We start from the raw sequence: 27,136 nt of genomic DNA, 5'->3' as shown, positions 1-27,136 counted from the left end.
AACTTGCCATATTGGTCCAGAGATGTAGCAAATGCTTAGAAAGAGACAATGCCGTTGTTACAAGTGACACAGTAATTCTCTTCAAGGACATTTAAACACATTTGTGATGAGAGATGTCCTAGAATCTGAGTGTTAAAGATTATCTATTCTCTCCCATCCATTAGATGTTGTATGAGAGAACAATTTTGGAAAGCAGTGTATAACTCTGAACCAAGTCTCTTGGGGCATTAAAACCAGAAAATTGGACAGTAGGGATTTGCAGCTAAGATTTGCTAACCTAATTTTATCTGTAAAAAAAAAAAAGACATGTAAGTACTAAACACTAATGGGCTTAATAACCTTATTAAATCCATTATTCACAAATTACATGTGATATAACTGCAGATGATTAGCCCTGTTATAATTATACTTTGCAAAGCAAATAATTAACCTGAGAGTTGGTCATCTGAACTTGACTGAGGCTGATTGGATGGGGATGGAAGGAAGCCACAGCAGTGGTCCTCCAAGCGTGCTCCATGGGCTCCGGCAGGTTCTCAAAGACCCTTTCAGGAGGTCCACAAGGTTAAAACTATTTTCAGAACAGTGCTAAAACGTTATTTGCCTTTTCACTGTGTAGCCATTTTTACTGATGGAACAAAAGCAATGGGAGGTAAAACTGCCAGCACGTTACCATAAATCAGAGCTCTGGCACCAAACCATTTTAGTAGCCATTCTGTTCTTCACCTCCGTGCACTCCCAGTTTAAATAAAACAAGAGGGGGCATCTTCCCTTAATGTCCCCTCTGAAACAAAATATATAAATATATTAACTTTATTAAATTAGGTACACGATTTTTTAATAATTTAATCTGGTGAAATGCAAAATATGCATAAAGCCCTTCTACTGCATAACAAAGTATGACCATTGTCTTAAGGAAAATCACTTGTATAGATGAGTTGAGAACTGAATTAGTTTTTATTGAAAAATGGCTGGATAATAAACTATGGTTTTTCAGACTTGGATATATGGCAGATGTTTTATCTAAAATGAATGAAATAAGCTTGTCACTTCAAGGAAAATAACTGGCAGTATTGGTTTTTAGTCATAAAAGTTGAGCTTTCGAAAATTTTGAATTTTGGAAAATTTGTATATTCTATGAACTTGGCAGCTTCCTAATACTCAAAGAGTTTTCTAATGAGATACATAATATTAACAAATATGATTTTTTAATGTTGTATAATGAAACGTATTTGCATTTGGAATATCTGCATAACCCAGTGAACCAATGTTTCTAAATGACTAGTATGTGAAGTATAAAATCATGCATGGGTAAAAGATCCATTAAAAGTGCAAGACAGACCAATGCATTTTATTGTAACAAGGTACAAAAAATTCATTAATAGAATTTCAGATCCTACATTGCAACTAATCAATCTTCAAGAAACTAGCACTTGTTGAGTATTGGTGTAGAATCAAAGAAGGCTATCCATAGTTATCTAAAAAGGATACTAAAATGCCACTCCCTTTTCCACCTACATGTATGCATAAGGCTATATATTCTTCATATACTTCCACCAGAACAACATATCACAACAGACTGGATGCAGAAGCAGGTGAATCCAGCTGTCTTCTATTAAGTCAGAGATTAAAGAGGTTTGCAAAAATGTAAAACAATGCCATTCTTCTCACCAATTTAGGAGGGTATTGGAAAATACATATGTTTTTCAGAAGAAAAAATGTTACTTATGTTAATGTGTAATGAGTTTATTATTAGTATTTTTAAATAAATTAAAAATTAAATGTTTATTCAAATTTCCCCATTTTAGTTTCTCTTATGATAAATACTGATAGCTCTAACTCACATAAACAAAAGTTCTCTGAGGTCCTCAACAATTTTAAGAGTGTCAAGTGGTTCTGACATCAAAAAGTTTGAGAACCTCTGTTCTAAGGAGTGAGTGTTAAAAAGAAATGTGGCTGAGGACAGAGACTGGCTGTATTAGTCTGTTTTCTGTCACTTAGAATACCTGAAACTGGATAATTTATAAAGAAACAGAACTTATTTCTAACAGTTCTAGAGGCTGGGAATTCCAAGGTCAAAGATGCATCTGGTGAAGGCCTTCTTGGTGGGGACTCTCTATAGAGTCCCAAGGTGGCTCAGATTATGACACAGCAAGAGGGCTGAGCGTCTTAATTTGCTCACTTGCTCTCTTCACAAAGCCAGTAGTGCCACTCCCATGATAACCCATTTATCCATTAACCCATTAATCCATAAATGAATTAATCCATTTGTGAGGGCAGAACACTCACAATGCAATCACCTCCCAAAGGCCGCATCTTTCACATACCATGATCAAATTTCCTACTCTCTTAACATTGTTACAAGGGGGCTCAAGCTTCGGTATGAGTTTTGGGAGAACAAACTATAGCACTGGGGATGCCAACATTTAGAGATCTGTGAAGAGAGGACTGAGAAGAAACAGCCCTTAAAGTAGAAAGAAAACTGGAAGGGTTGAAAGTCCTGGAGGCCAAGGAAAGAAAATGTTTCCAAAGGAGAAGCAAGCATCTGCCAAGTGCTTCTGGAGGCAGAGAAATATGGAACTGAGGAAGACCAGCGGGTGTGCCCGCCACGACCACGAGAAACTCTGACACGTTTCACCAGTGTGGAAATGAAAGCCTGATGGAGGGAACAGGCTCAGGAGGTATGAAGGAAGTGCAGGTGGACGGGAACAAAGTCGTTAAATGAGTTTTTCCATCAGAGAAATGGAGTGAGAGTTGGAGGGGGATCATAAAGTCTCAGGAAGATTTTTTTTTAGATGGGAAATCCTGCAGCATGCTTGTGGTGACAGGAGGATCCGAACAAGAGAGAAAGGCGGATGAGGAAAGGAATGAGGCCCTCGAGAAAGCAAAAAGGGACAGAATTCAGGCATGTGAAGGCACCGTCCTTGGGTAGGAGGGACCCTCCATAGATTATGTGGCTCCTGGCAGAAGGGACTCTCCCTGCCAAATACTGACTAATCCCTCCACCTGCAGTGACTGCCACCTCTCCCTACTTATTTCTGTTTATTCTTTAATTACTCAAAATATAAATATATTTTTTATTTTACAGAAATAATACTGATTTATATGAAGCAAAAAGCCATAATTTTTATGTCCTATAATTTTACTCCCTTTCCCAGAAGAAAGCCCTGTGATCGGTTTCCAGACCCTTTTTATATATCTACATGCATGTATTAGTGCCTAAAGAAATAAATACTTTGTTAGGATTTTCCCATAAATGAATTCATATTGAGAATAACATACTATAAATTGCTGCTTTGCCTGAAGAATACTTCGTGGAGCACTTTCTATTCTTATCCACTACTGTATGGAATTCCACAGTATGGTGTTTCTTTCTTCTATGAATGGACATTCGACTTATTTCCAAAGTCTCATTATTCCCAGCAATGAACATTCTGTACTGTCTCTTTATGAATATGTGTTAGGATTTCTTTAGAAAAAAAGAATTGCTGGATCAAAATATATACATTTTTAATTTTTTATAAGCCCTGCAAATGGGCTATACCAATTTATAGCCCCACACATAGTGTATGAGAATATTCGTTTCCCCATACTCTGGCCAATACTAGATATTGTTCATCTTAATTTTTTTCAAGTACAACAATATTTTATTATTGTTCTAATTTGTAACCTCCTGATTACTACTGAATTTGAGCATCTTTTTTTGTCCTCATTTTTGTCCTACCTGCTCTGCTCATGCTACAACACTAGCCCCCACCTGCCTGGATGATTATCTTCTGAGCTGCTGTTGTGTCCTTAGATACCAGTGTCACCTCACTTGCCATAACTGCTCATTGTCTCCCGCTCCACCTGCCCCATGCCCAGACTCTGAATGTCTTGAGTGTAGCAATCAGGTGACCATGCTGTGCAGTCCCAGTTCTTGGCACAGTACGTGGCCCATAGCAGGTACTCAATAAAGGAATTGCTGAACCAGTCCATGGCGATATCATGTTCCATCTGTAGCGTGCTTTACAATCTACAAACCTCCTTCACATGCATTTCCTCAGATGGCCCCAATCAAATCAGACTTGCAAAGATTCACACTTCAGGGGAAACAGTAGGGACAAGGGGAGAGGAGTGTAAACAGCATGAACTGAAGCACCAGCTGCGTGATGTGCTGCACGTGAAAGTAGATCAGTGTAACTTCAGCCTTGCACTTATAAGTGTGCCCGTAATACATATTCTACAATAAAGTAGCCAGATTCATGAAAACATTGTCACACAGTGACATTAAAATATTAACCACCCTATTATCCCCCAACCTCCCTCTCCCTTCCCCTCTCCCCTCGCCCACTCCACTTTGTAGCCCAAGGAATGTTCTCTCCCTCTGCAAGACCGAAGCACTACTGTGGTCTTTCTTTCCTTCCTTCTTTCTCTCTTAGCTCCCACATACGAGTGAGCATGTGCGGTGCTTATCCCTCTGTGCTTTGCTTGTTTCACTCAACATAAGTTTCTCCAGGTTCATCCATGTTGTTGCAAATGGGAATATTTCATTCTTTTTTTTTTTTTTTATGGCAGAGTAGTATTCCATGGTGTATATATACCACAGTTTGGATGGGGGACACGGAGTACAAAAATAATTTGTGGTAATGGGTAGGCTGCCGTAGGAATCTGGCCCTCACATCATGGGCACTAGGGGTGACAATCAGCTTTGTATTTCATGAATATTCATAATAAAAGTAAATAAATAATAAAAATGAAAATTTAAAAAATTAACCACATAACCAACATTAAAATATTAGCCACACAGTGAACAAACTGAAAAAAAAATGAATTTAAAAAGAAATGATCAATTCAGTAACCAAGTAGAAAGAATAAAACAAAGGGGATATTTGCTAACAAGTGAATTTGGTTAATAATAGCTAAATTGAACTTTGATGTGAATTTTTGTCCAGAATGATGTAATTTTGCAACCTAGGTTGGTCAAAGTAATTGAACACCCTCCAAATGTCTCTAGTAGAATTCTTGTAACCAGCTGAATCTAAGATTTTAGGCCATCTCAATGCTCAAATACAAGTCACAGAGATAATTCATCAATATTCTTCAAAAACTGTTCTGTGAAATACTAGTTCCACAAGATATTAAGGGTATGACACATATTTTTTAAAAAAGATTTGTCAAGTCAAATAAGTTTTGGAAATGCTAGTTTAAATAAAGGCAAACAAGTTTATTTGGTATGAGGCTTATCAGAGCCTTTAATATGCTGAAAAGCTTTATATATCTTCAAAAGGAGGTACAATGTGAAACATTTCCTAAATTTATTTGACCACAGAACTATGTACAATCTGTATGTGTTTTATGAGAAAGATACATCTCAGGAAACTGGTGTTTCACGGAGCATGCTTTGAAAAACGCTGTTTACGTCCTTAAAACAATCTTTTGTGTCACAACTGATCTTTTCAGGTTTATAAGCATCCACACAGCCTTAAATCTCTGTTTTACAATGGTTTGATGCTTACCCTAATACAGTGGCCTAGCGTCAACTCCGGTGCTGAGAAAAGCCAGGGTGGAGAGAGTTATAACCGCTCCAAGCTCAGAGAACAGCAGAGGAAGAGACCTTGGTGGGAGGTTAACCTAACGGCGAGGACGCCTTGTCTGAGTCCAGCAGCTCATGAATTCCTGAACACAGTGCCCATGAAGTCTATTTCCCTGTATTGTTTTGCTGCTCCAAACTCAAAATTTATCGTGCTGTCCTGCTAAGCCTGTCATATCCGAACTCCTTGGGCCTCCTTCACAGTCATCCTCAGGCCTGTATAATTAGCCCATTGCCAATCTCTCTGAGTACAGAGCCATTTCCTGCATGTTTATCACTCTCTGGGCTGAATCTTGGTTGTTCTGTGATGAGGTGAGTTAGGTTAGAGGCTACACGGGGCTGTGGGATGCAGCTAGTGTCAAGGGACTGGAAGGAATTTTAAAAGGTCCTTAATCCATCTCCCTGGCCCCATGCTGGCCTGACCTCTGTCCCCATCAGAAAGAAAACTATCTTCCCTTTTCTTAAAACTTCCTAGCAGCAAAGGTCCCTAGATAAAGCCTGTCTAGTCTCTACGGTACCCAGTTTTATCCTGATCCGCACTCTTGCCCATTGTCTCTCACTGCCCTGCCACTAGCCTCCCAAGCCCATCTATTTTGTGACATTCCCTAAGACTCAATTAAACCAGGCCTCACATATTACACCCAAACTAGCTGTGACTCTAGAAAGAGCCAAAACTGGACTCAGAAATTTGACCAGAACATGATACATCTCTGTTGCCTGAATCATGTCCCAGTTGGCTTATCCTGAAGACCTGACAGGCTGCTGAGCCTTGGAGGAAACTGTTGCGACCGTCTCCAAAAAAGTTCTGCTTGGAGTCAGCATAGGAGGTAAACATTGTTTCAGTTTTATTTTGTTTGGGTTTGATTTTTTCAACATCTTTTTTATTTTTAAAGAAATTTATTTTTTTAACTGAAATGCATGGATTGTACATATTCATGGGGTTCAGAGTTATACTTCAAAACGTGTACAGTGTGAGATCAAATCAGGGCAATTAGCATATTCATCATTGCAAAATTTCATCATTTCTTTGTGATGAGGACATTTGATCTCCTCTCTTCTAGCCATCTGGGAGCATAGACTACGTTATTGTTATTTATAGGTGTCCAGCACTGCAGTCCACCACTAGAACCTATTTTTCCTGTCTCGCTGTAATTTTGTGTCCATTAGCCAACCTCTCACTATCCCTTCAGCACTCCCCTTCCCTGACTCTAGTAAGCACAGCTCCACTCACTACTTCTAAAAGTTCAACTTATGCTTTTTACTCCCACATATGAGTAAGAAAATGTGGTATCTTTCTGTGCCTGACTTCTTTCACTTAACATAATGTCTTCCAGGCTCTTCCATGTTGCTGCAAATGACAAGATTTCCTTCTTTGTTATGGCTCAACAGTATTCCATCGTGTATATATACCACACTTTCTTTCTCTCTTTTTTTAACATTTACTCGTACATGTGTGTGGGCACAGTGTGTGGTTTCAGTACATGCATGTACGCACGACGATTCGCTTAGGGTAGGTAGCAGAGTCTTGTACGCATGAGTCCGCCGTTTCTCCTGCCCCCAGCCCCCTCCTTCCCCAGCCTCTCGTAACCATTATTCTACTCTCTACTTCTATGAGAACCACTTTTTTTCTTTAGATTCCAAATATGAATGAGATCATGTGGTATTCATGTTTTTGTGCCTGACTTACTTCAGTTAACATGGTGGTTTCCAGTTGCATCCATGTTGCTGCAAATGTAGGGTATCATTTCTTTTTGTAGCTTAATAGTATCCTTTTTTGTATACATACCACAGTTTTCTAATCCATTCATCTGTGGATGGACATTTAGGTTGGTTCCATCTCTTGGCTCATAGCGTTGCAACGAACATGAGAGTGCCGGTGTCTTTTTGATATATTTCTTTCTTTTCTTTTCGGTATATACCCAGTAGTGGGATAGCTGGGATGTAAGGTAGATATATTTTCGGTTCTCTGAGAAACATCCATACCATTTTCCACACTGGCTTGTACTGATTTACATTCCCAGCAACAAAGTAGGAGGGTTCTCTTTTCTCTGCATTCTCACCAGCATTTATTTTCAGTCTTATTGGTAATAGCCATTCTAACTGTAGTGATTGTGGTTTTAATTTGCATTTCCCTGATGATTAGTTATTTTGAACATTTTTTCATGTGCTTTTTGGCCATTTGTGTGTCTTCTTTTGAGAAATATCTGTTCAGGTCCTTTGCCCATTTTTTAATTGGATTATTTGGTTTTTTGCTGTTGAGACATTTAAGTTCCTTATATATTCTGGATGTTAGCCCCTGGTCTGATGTGTAGTTTACAGACACATTCTCCCATCCTGTTGGTTGTCTCTTCCTTTTGTTGATAGTGTCCCTTGTTGTGCAGAAGCTTTTTATTTCGGTGTAGCCCCATCTGTGTATTTTGGCTTTAGTTGCCTGTGCCTTTCTAGTATCACTCAAAAAAGCACTGCCCAACCCCATTTCATATAATGTTTCCCTTATGCTTTCTTCTTAGTTTTGTGTCTTAAATTTAGGTCTTTGATCCATTCTGAGTTGATTTTGTGTATGGTGAGAGATAGGGGTCTACTTACAATCTTCTGCATGTGGATATCCAGTTTTCTCAGCACCATTTATTGAAGAGGCTGTCCTTTCCCCACTGTATGTTCTTGGCACCTTCATCAAAAATCAATTCGCTGTTAAGTGTGTGGGTTTATTTCTGGACTCTATTCGATTCCATTGGTCTGTTTGTCTATTTTTCCACCAGTACCATGCTGTTTTGGTTACTATAGCTTTATAGTATATTTTGAAGTCAGGAAGTGTGATGCCTCCAACTTTATTCTTTTTGTTCAAGATTGCTTTTGCTATATGGAGTTTTTGTGGTTCCATACAAATTTTAAGATAGTTTTTTCTATTTCTGTAAAGAATGTCATTGGTATTTTGATAGGGATTGCAAGAAATATGTAGATTGCTTTGGGTAATATGGACATTTTGATGATGTTAATTCTTCCAACTCAAGTACATGGGATATCTTTATATTTATTTGTGTCCTTTCCAATATTTTTGACCAATGTTTTATAGTTCTCATTGTAGGGGTCTTCACCTCCTTAGTTAAATTTACTCATAGATATTTCACTTCTTTGGTAGCTATTATGAATGGGATTACTTTCTCAATTTCTTCTTCAGCTATTTCATTTTTGGCATGGAGGAAGACTATTGATTTTTGTGTGTTGATTTTCTATCCTGCCATTATACTGAATTCATTTATTTGTTCTAGTAAATTTTTGGTGGAGGCTTTAGGGTTTTCTATGTATATGATCATGTCATCTGCAAATAGGGATAGTTGCACGTCCTCCTTTCTAGTTTGTTGCTTTCTCTTGCCATATTTCACTGGCTAGAACTTCCAGTACTATGTTGAATAAGAGTGGGGAATGTGGGCATCCTTATTTTATTCCAGATCTTAGATGAAAACCTCCAATTTTTGTCCATTCAGTATGGTATTAGCTGTGGGTTTGTCATACATGACCTTTATTGTGTTGAGGTAAGTTCCTCCTTTACCTAATTTCTTGAGTGTTTTTATCATAAAGGGTATTGGATTTTATTAAATGCTTTTTCTGCATCTATTGAAATGATCATACTTTTTTCCTTCATTCTGTTGATGTGATGCATCACATTTATTGATTTGCATATATTGAACTATCTTTGTGTCCCAGGGTGAATCTCACTTGATCATGGTGCATGATCTATTTAATGTGTTGCTGGATTCTTTTGCTAGTATTTTATTGAGGATCTTTGGATCTGTTTTACTTAGGGATATTGGTCTGTAGTTTCCTTTTTTGTTGAGTCTTTTTCTGGTTTTGGTATAAGGTTAATGTTGGCCTCATCAAATGAGTTTGGAAGTATTTCCCTCCTCTTCAATTTTTTGGAAGAGTTTGAGAAGAATTCATACGAGTTTTTCTTTAAATGTTTCATAGAATTTGGCAGTGAAGTCATCTGGTCCAGGGAGACTTTGTTGGGAGACTTTTTCTCACTGCCTCAATCTCATTACTTGTTCTTGGTCTGTTTACATTTTCTAGTTCTCCATGATTCAACCTTTGTAAGTTGTATGTGTCCAGGAATTTATCCATTTCTTCTAGGTTTTCCAGTTTGCTTGCATATAGTTGTTCATACTAGTTTCTTTTAATCGTTTGTATTTCTGTGGTATCAGTCATAATGTCTTCTTTTTCATTTCTGATTTTATTTATTTGAGTCCTCTCTTTTTTTCTTTGTTAGTCTAGCTCAAGGTTTATTGATTTTGTTTATCTTTTCAAAAAACCACCTCTTTGTTTCATCAATCTTTTGTATTGTTTTTAAATCTCTAATTCATTTATTTATGCTCTGATCTTTGTTATTTCTCTTCTTCTACTAATTTGGGGTTTGGTTTGTTCTTGTTTTTCCAGATCCTTGAGGTGTAATATTAGGTTGTTTATTTGAAGTCTTTCTTCTTTTTCAATGTAGGCATGTATTGCCATAAATTTCTCTCTTAGAACTGCTTTCTCCATATCTCATATGTTCTGGTATGTTGTGTTTTCATTTTCACTTGTCTCCAGGAATTTTTTAATTTTGTTTTTGATTTCTTCTTTGACCCATTCATTGTTTAGGAGCATGTTGTTTAATTTCCATGTATTTGTATGATTTGTATGGTTTCTAGTGGTCCTTTTGTTGTTGATTTCTAGTTTTATTCCATTGTAGTTGGACAAGGTAGTTAATATGATTTCAATTTTTTAAAAATTTGTTAAAACTTGTTTTGTGATCTAATATATGGTCTATTCTAAAGAACATTCCATATGCTGCTGAGAAGAAAGTGTGTTCTGCAGTTGTTGGATGAAATGTCCTATATATGTCTGTCATGTCCAATCAGCCTATAGTGAAGATTAATTCTGATGTTTACTGGTTAACTTGTGGTCTGGATGATCTGTTCTTTGCTGAAAGTGGGGTGTTGAAGTCCCCAGCTATTATTGTACTGGAGTCTATTTACCTCCTTAGGTCTAATAGTAATTGCTTTATATAACTGTGTGCTCCAGAGTTGGGTGTGTATATATTTAGAATTAGTATATCTTCTTGTTGAACTGATCCCTTTATCATTATGTAATGACTTTCTTTATCGTTTAGTACTTTCCTTGGCTCAAAGTCTGTTTTATCTGATATAAATATAGCTACTCCTGCTCCTTTTTTGGTTTCCATTTGCATGAAATACCTGTTTCCATCCCTTTACTTTCAGTTGGTGTGTGTTCTTATAGGTGAAGTGAGTTTCATGTAGGCAGCATATTGATGGTTCTTGTTTTATAATCCATTGAGCCACTCTGTGTCTTTTAATTGGGTCATTTAATCCATTTATATTTACAGTTATTATTGATATATAGGGACTTTTTACTACCGTTTTCTTCTTTTTTCTGGTCATTTTGTTGATCTTTCTTCCAATCTTACAGTCTTCCTTTGTGATTGAGTCTTTTCTCTTGCAGTGTAGTTTGATTTCTTACCAGTTATTTTTAGTATGTCTCTTATATATTTTTATGTTATAGTTACCATGAGGCTTACAAAAAACATGTTATAGTTACAACAGATTTTTTTAGACTAATAACAACTTAACTTTGATATCGGAGAAAAAAGAACAAACCAAAGCCAACTCTATGCTTTGACATCATTCGCCCAACACCCCACTTTTTGAAAATTTGTTGTTTCAAGTTTCATCTTTTAATATTGCCTATTTCTTATATGGTCATTGCATATGTTAGTACCTTATTAGGTTTGTCCTTTGGAATTCATACTTACAATGTAAGTGGTTTAAACACCCTTATGACATTGGAGTATTCTAAGGTTGTCTGTGAACTTACTTTACTAGTGAATTATATACCTTCAGTTGTTTTCTTGCTGCTCCTTAGAGTCATCTTCTTTCAAATTGAAGAACCCCTTTAGCTTTTCTTGTAGTGCGGGTCTAGTTTTGAAGAATTCCCTTAGCTTTTGTTTGTCTGGAAAAGACTTTATTTCTCCTTCCAGGTCGGTTTTGCTGGATAGAGAGTTCTTGACTGACAGTCTTTTTCCTTCAGAACTCTGGATATATCCCAATTATCTCTGGCTTGTAAGGTTTCTACTGAGAAATCTGCTGAGAGATGTACTGGGGCTCCATTGAATGTTATGTGTTTCTTTTCTCTTGCTGCTTTCAGTATTGCTTTTTCTTTGGTTTTTGATATTTTGATTATGATGTGCCTTGGTGTGTTCCTCCTTTGACTGAATTTGGCAACTTCTGAGCTTCCTGTACCTGGATGCTGTCATTTTTCTCTGCACTTAGGAAATTTTCAGCCTTTGTTTTCTTGAATATGGTTTTGTCATGTCTTCCTTTTTCTTCTCCTTCATGTATGCCAATAATGCAGAGATTATTTCTCCTAAGGGAGTCTCATATTTGCTGTATTTCTGTTTCATTTTTTCTTATTCTTTTTTCTTTCTGCTGCTCTGATTTGATAATTTCATATGTTCTATCTTTGAGCTCACTGATTCTTTCCTCTGTTTGACTGAGTCTGCTGTTGGAGCTTTCTATTGAGTTTTTCAGTCCAGATAACATATTGTTTATTTCTGGAATGTCTATTTAGTTGGTTTTTTAGTTGATTCAATTACTTTTTCAACTTTCCCATTCTGCTCCTGGATTGTTTTCAAGATATCATTTAAATTTCTCTCTGTATTTTCTTGTGACACCCTGGACATCCTTAAGACATTTATTCTGAATTCTCTGTCAGACATTTCATAAATCCGCTGTTCCTCTGGGTCTATTGTTGGTGCTTGGTTTGGTTCCTTTGTTGGTGTCATATTTCTCTGTTCTTTCTTGATCTTTACATTGATGCCTGTGTGTTTGAGGGGACTGCTACTTCTTCTAGGTTTTATAGGTGTTCTTTAGTGATGTTAGACCTTTACTAGTTAATATCTGAGCTTTGTCTCTGTGTATAATTTTGGTTAATTCAAAAATTGGGGGACCTTATTGGGGGGACCAGCACTTGAACTCTGTGGTTGCACTAAATTGCTGCTTTGCTGCTCATTCACTGGGGAATGTTTTTTGTGCAAATTGAATTTTAATTGTTGGTCTTTTAATTGCTTCCAAGTCTTGTGAGGTTGGATACACCTGGACTGTGTGGAAATTGTGGGCCAGGACTGAGTCCAGCAAACTGCACTTCCTGCTGTTCTGTTACCCTGTCCAGTCTCCACTGAGTGGACCTGTGCCAATCAGAATGCAGATCAGCTGCTCACTCTCCACCCCAATGTTTTCCCAGCTGTCTGGCCTCCATTCTACACTCCAAATGCTTCCTGTGGGATGGGCTGTGCATGAGCTCCTCGAAATGACTCACTGGCCTCTGGGTGGTTCCTTTCTTCAGCTAGAAGCAGCCAGCTATATGTTGCTCCTATGTGGGTTCACAGGGGCCCCATCAGTGGTCTTGCTGGCCTGGACGCCAGTATGGTGTGCTCCACAGCCCTCTTCTCCCCTGCAGAATCCAAGAAACTTCACCCAAAGGGCACAGCTGCAGTTTTTGCTGGCTCCTGCTCCGTATGCTCCAGCTTCTTCTCACCTTTCACAGGGCCAGTCTTAAAATGGCTGGGGCTTGAAACAGTTGGAGCGGTTCCTTCTTCTTCTTGCTGTGGTTTCTCCCACCTTCACAACTCTGCACATCTCTGCTCCTCTTCCCCCAAGATCCAGCAGTCCCAGGTTGGCAGTCTTTGCCTTTTAATTGTAAATTGTTTGATTGTGGGGGAGAGTGACCTGAAGACTGTCTATTCTGCCATCTTGCTGACTTCACTCTGCTATGCCACATTTTCTTTATCCATCTGTTGGTGGACACCTAGGTTGATTCCATGTCTTAGCTATTGTGAATAGTGCTACAATAAACATGGGGGTATAGATATCTCTTTGGTATGCTAATTTTCTTTCCTTTGGATAGATGCCCTGCACTAGGATTGCTGGATTATGTGGTACTTCTACTTTCAGTTTTTTGAGGAACCTCCTGCTGTGGAATGAATGTCCGCTGAAACTCACTGAAGCTTAACCTCCACTGTGACTGTTGTGGATGGGAAATCCTATTATGATAACTGAAAGATGCAGGCTTGAAAATGTGATTAGATTTTGAGGACCACACCATAGTGAATGGACTAATCCATTTGATGGTTTAATGGTGGGTGTGATATGGTTCTGATGGCTTTAAAAGAAAAATACGTGAGAAGCGCTCTCTCTACTCAGCCATCTGCCATATGACACCCTGCATTGTGGTCACCACCCACCAACAAGGCTGTCACCAGATGTGTTCCCTGGACTTTGGACTTTCCAGCTCATTACTCAGTTTCAGGTGTTCCTATTATAGCAATAGAAATGGACTAATACACCTCCATACTGTTTTCCGTAAAGGCTGTAGTAATTATATTCCCACCAACGGTGTATAAAATTCCCTTTTCTCCACATCCTTGCCAGCATTTGTTATTTTTTGTCTTTTTTATAATAAGCATTCTAACTTGGGTGAGATGATATCAATGTGGTTTTGATTTGCATTTCTCTGATAAGTAGCGATGTTGAGCATTTTTCCATGTATCCATTGGCCATTTGCATGTCTTCTTTTTTTTAATTCAAAATCTTTTAACATTTGCTCATACATATTTGTGGAGTTAGGGTAGATAGCATAGTTTTGTACCCATGGTGCACAACTTTTTCTTCTCCCCTACGCCACCCCTCACCCACCCATCCCCAGCCTCTGGTAACCATTATTCTGCTCTCTACTTTGATGAGAACCACTATTTGTTTTTTAGATTCCATATATGAGTGATATCATGCAATATTTGTCTTTTAATACCTGACTTTCTTCAGTTAACATGACAGTTTCCAGTTCTATCCATGTTGTTGCAAATGATAGGATATCATTATTTTACAGCTGTATAGTATTCCATTATGTACATATACCACAGTTTTTTAATCCATTCATCCATTGTTAGACATTTCGGTTTATTCCATCTCTTGGCTATTGTGAGTAGTACTGCAATGAACATGGGAGTGCAGGTGTCTTTTTGATATATTGATTTCATTTCCTTTGGGCATATACCCAGTAGTGGGATAGCTGGGTCATAAGGTAGATCTAGTTTTAGTTCTCTGAGGAAGTGCCATGCTGTTTTCCACAATGCCTGTACCAATTTACACTCCCACCAGCAATGTAGGAGAGTCCTTTTGCTCTGCATCCTTGCCAGCATTTGTTATTTTCTGTCTTATTGACAATAGCCATTTGAATTGGAGTGAGATGATGTCTTGTTGTGGTTTTAAATTGCATTTCCTGATGATTAGAGATGTTGAGCATTTTTTCATGTGCCTGTTGGCCATTTTTATGACTTCTTTTGATAAATGTCTATTCAGGTCATTTGCCCATTTTTAATTGTATTATCTTATTTTATTTTATTTTTTATTTATTTTGTTGAGTTGTTTAATTTCCTTGTGTATTCTGGATTTTTAATCTCTTGTCTAATAAACAGTTTGCAAATATTTTCTCCCATTCGGCTGGTTGTCTCTTTGCTCTGTTGGCTGTCTTTTGCTGTGAAGAAGCTTTTTAGTTTGATGTAATCCCATACGTTTATTTTTACTTTTGTTGTCTGTGCTTTAAAAGTCTTCTCCATAAAATTTTTGCCCAGACCAATGTCTTGGAATGTTTCTCCTGTGTTTTCTTCTAGCAGTTTTTTAGTTTCAAGTCTTACATTTAAGTCTTTAATCCATTTTGAGTTGATTTTGTTGTATGGTGAAATATAGGTGTCTTGATTCTTTCTTCTACATAGGAATAACCAGTTTTCCCAGCACCATTATTGAAGAGGTTGTCCTTTCTCTAACATATGTTCTGGGCACCTTTGTCAAAGATTATTTGGCTATAGATACATGGATTTATTTCTGTGTTGTCTATTCTGTTATATTGGTCCATGTGTCTTTTTTATGCCAGTGCCATGCTGTTTTGATTGCTATACCTTTGTAGTATATTTTGAAGTCAAGCAGTGTAACACCTTCAGCTTAGCTCTTTTTGCTCAGGATTGCTTTAGCTATTTGGGTCTTTTGGTAGCTATTGTAAATGGGATTGCTTTCTTGATTTCTTTTTCAGCTAGTTCATTGTTGGTATATAGAAACAGTACTGATTTTTGTATGTTGATTTGGTATCTTGCAACTTTGCTGAATTCATTTATCAGTTGTAAAAGATTTTTGGTGGACTCTTTAGGTTTTCCCATATATAAGAACATCTCGTGTGCAAACAGGGACAATTTGGTCTATAGTGTGGATTAAATCCAATGATTCATTGTTGATTTTTTGTCTAGATGATCTGTCCAAAGCTGAGATAAGGGTGCTGAAGTCCCCAACTATTATTGTATTGAAGTCTGTCTCTCCCTTTAGATCCAATAATATTTGCTGTATATATCTGGTGCTTCAATGTTGGGTATATATATATTTACAATTGTTATATCCTCTTGTTGATTTGATCACTTTGTCACTGAATAATGCCCTCTTTCATCTCTTTTTATAGTTATGGCTTTAAAGTCTATTTTATCTGATATGTGTAGCTACTTTTGCTCATATTGGTTTCCATTTGTGTGGAATATCTTTTTCCATCCCTTTACTGTTACTCTATGTGTGTCTTTACAGATGATGTGAGTTTCTTGTAGGCAGCATATAGTTGGGTCTTGTTTTTCTATTCATTCAGCTAGTCTGTATCTTTTAAGCGGGGAGTTTTATCCATTTACATTTAAGGTTGTTATTGAAAGGTGTCACCTTACTTCTGATGTTTTGCTAATTGTTTTATGCTAGATTCTATTCCTTTGTTCCTGTCTTTCTCTTTTATTGTGTATCTTTACTATTTCATGGTTTTCTGAGGTGATAAGATATAATTTCTTATTTGTATTTTTGCTCTACCAGTGAATTTTATTCTTTCATGTGTTGTCATGATGGTAGTTATCATGCTTTTACTTCTAGATGTAGGATTACCTTAAGAATTTCTTGTAGGAATGGTCTAGTGGTGATGAATTCCTTTTTCCACTTTTAAATCAACCCCTTTAATTTGGACTTGACACTCAAGTCTAAATTCTTGACACCCATTCTTGATATTACTCTTTGTTTTGTTTTGTTTTACTGAAATGAGGGGAAGGGCACATTAAGAGACTCTCAGAGAAAATAGATTTTTGTATTACCTGAGCCAATGTTGGAAAAAGCAACAAGTAGTCATTCTGTTTGAGATTTACCTACTTTGAATTTTGGTGCTAGAAATCAAAATCTGACTAGCCCATCGTCACATGAAATGCCTGTACTTACTTCCTGGGCCATCCAGTAGATTGAGCTAATAAAACTGGAAATTTAATATGGTGTACCTCCAACCCTGCTCCTGGTGTTAAGGATAGCAGTACTTCAGGCTTATTACCCTAATATCCTCAGCTTGTCCTATTAATATAAGTTCAACTCACCGTACATATAGATAACTTTTAATTAAGCAATCTTCTTTATTTTGTAGGCATCTCAAAATATGGTATTGATCTCTCTATATTCTCAGGATTCCTAAGTACTTAATGTGAAATTCAATTCCTAAAACTTATAAAAGATATTTTATATTTGGGATGGAGATAGAAGAAAGCAGTATCTTTGATACATAAAATGCTTTCTAGTGCTTGGTTCAAGATATTAAACCCAAAATTCTAAATGCTATTTCTACTCAGAAATGTTAATGAAACTATTGCCTGTTGGTAAAGATTTCTGTATTCTTATTATGCAGCTAACTGTATCTATAATATTAAACCCACACTATTTACTCTCCCTAAGCAGGACATGAGCAAAACAATATTTCAGTACATAAATTCCGTTTTTGAATTATCAAAAATACACTTATGACTAAATATTGGTAGCAATTACTTTCCCAAAGGAAAATAACCCCTCTTTATTGACTGTGACATTATTTTAGTATTGAACTCAGATCTAGTGTCCATTTTCCATCTGCTTTTCCAAAATATAATAAAATAGTCAAGGCAGTGGGCGTAAATGACACAGTGCATAAAGTGCTATTTTGGGCTTCTGGGTGAGAAAGCAGACTGAACACAAGTATTCACTTCTCTCCCTTGAGATCCCTACTCAAACAACAGCTAGTGAATTTGTCCGCAAGGACAAAGAGAACAGGAAGAGCCAACAGCCACAAAATATTGGAAGCCAGAAGACAGAAGGACAAGTGGTAACTGACATAGTAGATTCAGAAGGGCTGTATCCTAGGCTGGTTGGAAGGAACGCCAAGAAGCAAGCCAGAATACACTGCAGAAACCCCAAATGCTTGGGGATTGGTTACATAGGGTAGCTCTAGGAATGGAGGTGAGATTGCCGAAGAAGCAGTTAGCGCCTCACATTCCTCCCCAACTCTACACAGGTGAGCAACTGCCCATCATTTACCCTGGAATAAAACGAGAGGTTGATTCTCTGGAGACACTAAAATTAGGGGCCTCTGGACTTAAAGATACCAGACATAAGCAAGGAGAAAGTATCCCACTAAAACACATGCATGCTGAATATGGAGGACCCCTCTCTGTCCACATCCAGAGTGCTGGCAACCCTGCCTGCAGACTGGAAGACCCTTCCCTGAAGAATCTAAACATCTCAAAAGGAGACCCGCAAAGTGCAAACAGCAGGGTCCCCTGAGGAAAGACCTGTCAGTTCACCCTATAGCCAGGACCATACCCAACAAGCATACCCAGGGGCCCAGTTTCCAATCAGTCTTTCAATTTTCAATCAGTCCAGTGTTTAAATATAAGCCAACAACCCAGGATCATCAGACATCTGAGGGAAACCTCAAAAACATGAAAGACAATACAAAAATAAAGAGAAAAAAACAACTTAGAGAAAGAGAGACTATGCACTAAGGGGGGAATACTTTTTATTTTATTTTATTTTATTTTTTATTATTAGCATATTCATTATTACAGATCATGATTTTTCTTTATGCCCTTTACCCAACCTATCCCTCCCCAAACACTCTCTCTCTCTACTCTCCATCTCTAGTAATCTTAGGTTTATTCTCTCTTTCTGAAAGTTCAATGAATTACTGTGAGCTTTTCTTTCTTTTTCTCTTTCTCTCCTTCCTTCCTTCCTTCCTTCCTTCCTTCCTTCCTTCCTTCCTTCCTTCCTTCCTTCCTTCCTTCCTTCCTTCTTAGCATCCAGTTAGAAGTAAGAACATGTAGTATTTCTCTTTCCTTGTCTGGCTTAACATAATTTTCTCCAGACTCACCCATGTTGCTGAAAATGGCAGAATTTCATTCTTTTTATGGCTGAGTAGCACATTTTTTCTTATCCAATCATCTGTCAAAGGACACTTAGGTTCGTTCCATATCTTGGATATTGTAAATAGAGCTGCAATGAACATGAGAGTGCAAGTCCCTTCAACATGATGATTTCCATTCCTTTGGAATATATACCCAGTAGTGGGAATGCTGGATCATCTGGTAGTTCTATCTGTAGTTGTCTGAGGAACCTCCATGCTGTTTTCCATAGTGTCTGTGCTATTTTACAATCCCACCAACAGTGTAGAACAGTACCCCCTTCCCCGCATGCTAGCCAGCATTTTTTATCCATGGTCTTTTCAATAATGGCCAGTCTAACTGGGATGAGATGATACCACAGTGTGGTTTTGGTTTGCATTTCTTTAATGACTAGTGATGCTGAGCATTTCTTCATGTACCTGTCAGCCATTTATATGTCTTCCTTTGAAAAATGTCTATTCATCTCCTTTGCCCATTTTTTAATTGGATTATTTGGGATTTTTACTGTATAGATATTTGAATTCTTTGTATATTCTGGATATTAAGCCCTTGTCAGATGTATAGTTTGCAAATATTTTCTACCATTTGTTTGCAAATATGTTGTTTTTCCACTCTGTTGATTGTTTCCTTTACTGTGCAGAAACATTTAGTTTGATATAATCCCATTGGTTTATTTTTTCTCTGTTGCCTGTGCTTTTGGGGTCTTACTCATAAAGTCTTTGCCCACTCCTACTTCCTGGAATGTTTTCCCTATGTTTTCCTTTAGTAATTTTATCGTTTCATGTCTTATATTCAGGTCTTTAATCAATTTTGACTTGATTTTGGTATATGGTGAGAGTTATAGGCCAGTTTCATTCTTCTGCATATGGCTATCCAATTTTCCCAGCACCAATTACTGAAGAGACAGTCTTTTCCCCAATGTATGTTCTTGATGCTTTGTCAAAGATCAGTTGGCTGTAAGTATGTGGGTTGGCTCCCAAGTTTTCTATTCTGTTCCATTGGTCCGAGTGTCTGTTTTTAGGCCACTACGATGTTTTTTTGGTTACAATAGCTTTGTAATATAATTTGAAATCAGGTAGTATTATGTTCAACATATGTAAGTCAGTAAATGTGATACACCACATCAACAAAACCAAGGACAAAAACCATGTGATTATCTCAATAGATGCAGAAAAAGCATTTGACAAAATTCAACATTGCTTCATGATAAAAACTCAGCAAATTAGGTATAAAAGGAAATTATCTCAATACAGTAAAAGCCATTTATGACAAACCAATTGCCAATATTATCCTGAGCAGGAATAAGAATAGGTTGCCCACTCTCACCACTCCTATTTAACATAGTATTGGAAGTACTAGCCAGAGCAATCAGGCAAGAGAAAGAAATAAAGGGCATACAGATTGGAAAAGAAAAAGTCAAATTATCCTTGTTTGCAGATGACATGATCCTATATATAGAAAAACCTAAAGATTCAACCAAAAATTTCTTACAGCTGATTAACAATTTCAGTAATGTTTCAGGGTACAAAATCAACACCCATAAATAAGTAGTGTTTTTATACTCCAGTAACAAACTAGTAGAAAAAGAAAGCAAGAAAGCAAGACCACCTACAATAATTACCAAAAAAATAAAATACCTATGAAGCAATTTAACCAAGGAGGTGAATTATCCCTACAATGAGAACTATAAAACATTACTGAAAGAAATTAAAGAGGACACAAAAAAGTGGAAAGACATACCATGCTCTTTGATAGGAAGAATTAACAATCGTGAAAATGTCCATTCTATCCAAAGCAATCCACAAATTCAATGTAATCCCCATCAAAATACCAATGACATTCTTCACAGAAATAGAAAAAACAATCCTAACATTTATATGAAATAATAAAAGACCCCAAATAATAATCCTGAGAAAAAAAACTTTTTTAAAACTCTATTTATATGAAGGTACTTCAAAAAGTTTGCAGAAAGATTTGCATTATCTTTTAATTCTATTTTTCCACAAACATTTTTAAGTACTCTCATATCCTACTTATAAAAATAACTAAAATTAATATCTTCAAAAAGAGAAGATATTACATTCATAAAACTAGAATGTTTTGCTAAAAGTAAAGGAATATTTAGAGAACAAAAAAGATTGATTGGTAATTATACTAGTGACAGCAGATAATTTTCATAGAAAGTTTGAAAGATAAAGTTGTGAATAACAGCCAGAAAAACAAAAGGGCAAATGGACAAAACAGAACCGAAAAACTAGGAAAATTAGAAGACCAGTTCAGGCGACCCAATACTCAAATAATAGTTCTAGGGGAAAAAAAAGAAAGGAGTAAATCATCAATGAAATAATTTATGAACATCTCTCAGAACTAAATGACATGAATCTATAGGTTGAAAAGGACCATCAAATGTCTAACACTATGAATGAAAATAGAACCACACCAAGCCTGCCATTATAACACTTCAACATTTGGAATAAGACACTACTACAGGCTTTCAAAGGATCAAGAAAGAATGGCTTCAGACTTAACAACACTGGTAGGCTAAAAGCCAATAGATCAATTCCTTCAAACTTCCAAGGGAAAATGATCTTAACCTAGAATTCTATAACCTTCTGTCCTGGTTATCTACTGTTGTGTAACAAACTACTACAAACTTCAGTGGCTTAAAACAATAGCCATTTTTATTCCATCTAACAATTTTGGGGTTCAGGAATTCAGGCAGAGCTTGACTGCCTAATTCTTCCACTACTTATAACATTGACTGTGGTTACTCAATGCTATTCTCCTAATGGCTGGGCTGGGCTGGAGGATCCAAGACAGCCTTATTCGCATGAATGGGAAGGAGATGCTAGAAGGCTGGATTCAGCTGGGTCCCTCTTCCTTTCCCTGTAAGGCTCTTTTTTTTTTTTTTTAGTAGTTTTAGGTTTACAGAAAAATTGAGCAGAAAGTACAGAAAGTTTTCATAGACCTCATCACCTCCTCCCCAGTGTCCCCATTATCAACATCTTGCCTTTGTGTGACACATTTGTTACAAATGAAGAGCCAATACTGATACATTATTAAAGTCCATAGTTTACATTAGGGTTCACTCTGTACTGTACATTCTGTGGGTTTTGACAAATGCATAATGACATGTCTCCATGATTATAGTACCGTACAGATCAGATCATCACTGCTCTAAAAACCCACTGCGCTCCACCTATTCGTCCTTCCCTCCCTGCCCTCAAACTCCTGGTAACCACTGCTCTTTACTCTCTCTGTAGTTTTGCCTTTTCTAGAATGTCAGATAGCTGGAATCATAATGCATGTAGCTTTTTCAGACTGGCTTCTTTCACTTAATGATATGCGCTTAATGTTCTTCCGTGTCTTCTCATGGCTTGATAGCCCATTTTTTTTGGTTGCTGGACATTCCATTTTTTGCCCATCCATTCCCCTACTGCAAGACATCTTGGTTGCTTCCAATGTAAGGTCTTCTTACATAGTGTTTCCAGTAGGGTAATCAGAATTCTTACAGTGTTTCAGGGACCCAAGAGATAAAAGTTGCTAAGGATCTTAAAAGCTAGCCCCAGAATAGGCATAGTGTCACTTCTGCCATACTTGGTTGGTCAAAGAAGTCATAAGCCAGCTCAGATTCAACAGCAGAGGTGTCAAAGATAATGTGGCCCTTTTTAATCTGCCATGTCAGTCTCTCAAAGAGAGACAAATTCTGATGGACCTGGGGGCTCATTTGCCTCACACTTTGAATAATTAAGCAAGAAGCCAATCGTCATGTTTGGGGTTCTCTCCTTTTAACAAAGCAATTGACTATTTAAGATAATTGTTATTACTATTTTTACTACTGTTATGGTTGTCGTTGTTACATAGTGACTTAGAAACACCACAACTCCCTTTCCCGATAATACATAGAGTGCTAAAGAGTAGCTTCTGTCCCAGAGGTGTCTAGTCCAATTGTGTCCTGTCTAAGACACCTTCCTAAGGGATAATGAAGGCTCAATCAAGGACTGTGTGAACTCTGCTACTTCTCCACTTCAAGGTTTTCCCCCAGTACTATTAACCTTATTTACATTCATGCTTAGGTGCAAGCTGTATTTCTGGGCCTACCTTACAACTCACCAGCAATTGAGTCAAAGAATAAAAATGTTTCAGATATACAAGTGCTAAAAAATATAATAATAATAGTAATGCTACTTCCCACACACCCTTCAAAATTATTTAAAAGTATTCTGTATTGAAAACAAAAAAAAAATGTAGCCTTCCAGAAAATAGATCTAACAACCCAGAAAGTGAAAAGAGCCCTCAGGATGATAGGGAAGGATATTCATTGAGCACCAGGGTGAGGGCAGAAAGTCCAGACTGAAGCAGGTCAAGAGGCTCCAGGAGCGATTTCCACAAGAAAATGAAATTAATAAACTATCTGCCATATCAGAGTATGTTGAAAAGACATCAAACAACTGTAGAAGATTTGAGGGTAAATTAATGATAAATACTTACGAAAGTAAGCAAAGAAACAAAATGCAGCTATTAACTCCAGGGAAATAAAAAGTTATGAAGGAAAGAAAAGGCAATCATAGATCAGTTATGAATAGCTATATCCTCCTCTTCCAGAGTAGGAAGTGAATAGGTAATGTCAAAGATTAAAAAGCAAGAAGCCTTGAAAGTATGTTACTTAGAGATAAGAAAAAAAATACTAAAATATTCAGCAAATTGAGGTTGAAAGTGTTTGCCTATAGCAATGCAGAAATGGGGAGGGGAGGGAAGTGTGGGATTACTGTTTATCGTTACAAGTCTTGCATTCAAATACTTGAACTATTTGGTTCTATAAGGTTCACCTCAAGTCTTTGTCCAAATCCACCCTTTCAATGAGACTTCCTCTGGCCACTCTAATCCTAGCCTCCTTTTCTGCACCCCAGCTACCCCCCCCCCACCACTTTTTAAAATAGAATTTATCACTTTCTAGAATACTCTATAGTTTGTTTATTTGTGATGTTTAGTGTTTTTGATCTGTCTTTTTCTGCTGGAATGTCAACAACACAGAGGCAGGGATCTTGCCTTTTTCATTTGCGAGTTATAACCCACATGCCTGGAATAGTACCTTGAACATTATAGGTACTTGATAATTATCTATTGAGTAAATTGTGCAAGGGTAGCTTCGGTTTAAAAAAATAAATAAATAAGATACATCATTCACCTCAAAATTCTACCACAAAGCAAAAATCCCATACTTAAAATATTGCTCAGACATCTTGGTCTTCTATTAAGAATTGTTACCATCAGTTTTCTCAGACTTCAAAAAGAATACTATTTCCAATGCATTTTGAGTGCCCAAATATGATACATGCTTACCTTTCTGCAGCACTGAAGCAGCTGCCAAGCACTGTAATACAATAAGTGAGATTTATATAACACTTAAATATAGATGCTTATTTTATGTGAGATTGTGAGATATAAACTTATTATAATAAAGAGAAAATAACATATATTTGAAAAATTATCAAATATTTCTAAGTTTAATTATTATTCATTAGTTTATAGCTAGCTAGCCTTGTTTCAAAAAGGATTTTAGGAGGCCTATGAAAGTATAGAGAACATTAAATTACATTTAAATTAAATCAAAAGCTTGGCAAAAGAAAATAGAAAATCAAAGATGGGATAAAGAAAAGCCAAGAAAATTACTTAAAATATATTCAACTATAGCCTGATACTGATGTCAAATTTGTCTCTAAGCTCTGTGTCCACTAATATTAGATTCAGCTACAAGTAACAGACAGACTCAATATATGGGTGGTTTAAATAAGATGATACATGGGTTTATTTCTTTTTTTATTTTCTGTTAGCATATTCATTGTTACAAATCAAACTTATTCTTTATGCCCCTTATCCAGTCTCTCCCCTTCCCCCTATTTCTCTCATATAGAAAAGTTCAGGGATGTGAAGTCTAGAGAGGGTATGGGAGCTCAACTCCACCTTGTCCCCAGGGACCTAGACTTCTTCCACCTCACCCCTCTGCCTACCCAACGTGGACTTTATCCTCATAGTCCAACATAGCAGCATTCCTATTTGGGATAGTAGAATGGAGAAAGGGTTCAAAGAAAGAGCAAGAGTCACCTTCTAATTGTTTCCTAAGAAACATTACCAGAAATTGCCACTGGACACTTCTAACCCCATCTCATAGCCCAGAACTTAGTGATGTGGCACTCCTAGCTGCAAGGGAAGCTGGGAAGTGCTGTCATGCTTTCTGGGCACACATGGGTCCTGCCAAAAATTCTGTTACAAAACAGGAAAGGGAGAATGGACCTGAAGGACAAGAATGTTGGCCACAGCCTCACAGCAACCAAAAGAAGAGAGGACACATGGTCAGGTTCAAAATAACAGAGTTGGTAAAGATGAGCAGTTGTCTAAGAAACTGACAGCAGCTCTTGGTAAAATTTTAGAAAGGGATGACTCTGGAAGTCTTTGTTCAAAAGAAAAAGTTTGATATCTTCAATAGTTCTCACCACATGGATGCAACCCATTTTGTAGGACCACTTTTTGTAACAGTTCCTAGTTATGCATTCACAGTCTAGAGAAAATATGTCAACAGAGGTTTGATTTTCTGAGTTCACTTTCACTATGTTTTTAAAATCATGATAAAAGAATGTTTCTTTGAACTTCATAATGTGAATTTCCTCACATTAAAACTGTACATTATATTTGTTTCAGAATTAAAGAAAAATCTATTTACCTTCGTTTATGGAAAAGAAACCACTGCAATCACAGGGACTACCAGAGTATTTCAAGAAATGGTATGTTGTTTTCTATTTAAGCCTTCACCAATATGCCAATAGCAATTGATTTTATTTTGTAAGTAACACAAAAACTGAGAATTAGATAACAAGGACCACAGCATAAAATGAACAGTCTCCCTTCCAACACCAATGATCTTTCTGAGAGAAGGGCCCTGGTCTTAGAGCCATTTACGCACAGCAAAAGAGAACAAGAGGAAGATGCAATTAAGGGGTAGACCAAGGGGCAGGTGAGTCACCCAACAGCAAAGTTCTAGAAAGGCCAGGATGCAGGGTGTTGGAGGCTCAGGAGGCAAGACCTAAAATGAGCATTAGCAGAACAGGGGCTGAGGAAAACCAAGCTCATTGCAAAAGCTCTACCCTCCCTTGTGGTTCACAGTCTCCCACATGGGTTAGAGTTTTAAGTTTTAACTTTGTGGGTTTCAGCCTCCCACTTTGGACCTGGAAGTGGTCTACGCTGCCACATTTTGATGAAACACCTGACTAATAAGCCATAGCCTGGCTAATGTGTAATGAATTGCCAAGTGATGTTTTGGGAGACCATGATGCAGAGATGGCAAACAGCGTGAGTGTCACCACTCCGCCTTCCCAAGCCTGGGGAAGATGTTACTAATCCCCCTTGGCACTCGCTGCTGCACCCAGATTCTGCCTTGGCAACTCCTGCAACACAGCACGTCTGACAATCATCATCGACAAATTAGACTTGGCACATGAAGTTACACCTATTTGCCATCCCTGTGCCATCTCTAATTAACGAAAGATATTGAGGGATTTTCCAAGCAGCACGAGTTTTAACTAAATACATGACCTACAAATAATATATTTCTTATAATAAATATTTCATACAGAATAAATGTTCTACTATCCTAAGAATAACTTAGAATTTTTTTAACTAACAAAATAATAGCTGCAATTTGTTGAGCTCTTACCAAGTGCTGAGAATACTTTATGCATATTTTTAATAAAATCTCTTCAACAGCATACACTGCAAGGCAAGCATTATTAAATTTCTTCAATACTGAGATACCATTGACTGTAATAACTCTGGGAAGTGTTGAGGAAGTAAAAGGAAATAAAAATTACAATATACCCATTGATTGCAGCACTCAGTCCAATATCAAATGTGTTAAGAAATATTTCTCAAAATTAAGGAGTTATAAGATTGTCCACAGTTACAGCTGAGGAGTTGGAGGCATAGAGAGGCCGAGAACCTTGTCCTTAGTCACAGAGACAGGAAGTTACGAGGCTAGAACTTTTACCAAGGTTGTCTCCCTGCAGTCAGACAATGACAAAATAAACAGTCACTGTCCTGTGATCTGAGATGGTCTGCAGATAAGCCTCACCTCCCCGCAAATGAACACAACCCATGGTTAATGGACAGTTAAAAGTGAATTGTCTGTGCATCATCACAGATACAAGCGAACATTAGGCCGATTGCAATTTCTCTTTCTTTTAGTGAGATCCTCAGACTGCCCC

The 27,136-nt window shown here is 37.3% G+C and overlaps 1 protein-coding gene across 2 annotated transcripts in view; it reads left to right on the top strand.

Annotated features, from left to right (window-relative positions):
- The window catches only part of AOAH (acyloxyacyl hydrolase), a 228,126-nt gene that overhangs the window by 143,151 nt on the left and 57,839 nt on the right, over positions 1 to 27,136 (top strand). For both annotated transcript variants that reach the window (XM_063115109.1, XM_063115108.1), the window contains one exon: positions 25,578 to 25,660. In XM_063115109.1, coding sequence (XP_062971179.1) covers positions 25,578 to 25,660 — 83 coding nt within the window. The remainder of the gene's footprint in view (positions 1 to 25,577; positions 25,661 to 27,136) is intronic.

The sequence above is a fragment of the Cynocephalus volans genome, chromosome 11, assembly GCF_027409185.1.
Source record: "Cynocephalus volans isolate mCynVol1 chromosome 11, mCynVol1.pri, whole genome shotgun sequence".
NCBI classification, from domain to species: Eukaryota; Metazoa; Chordata; class Mammalia; order Dermoptera; family Cynocephalidae; genus Cynocephalus; species Cynocephalus volans.
The sequence above is the reverse complement of the archived record's forward strand: the minus strand, read 5'-3'. Positions and strand labels throughout refer to the sequence as shown.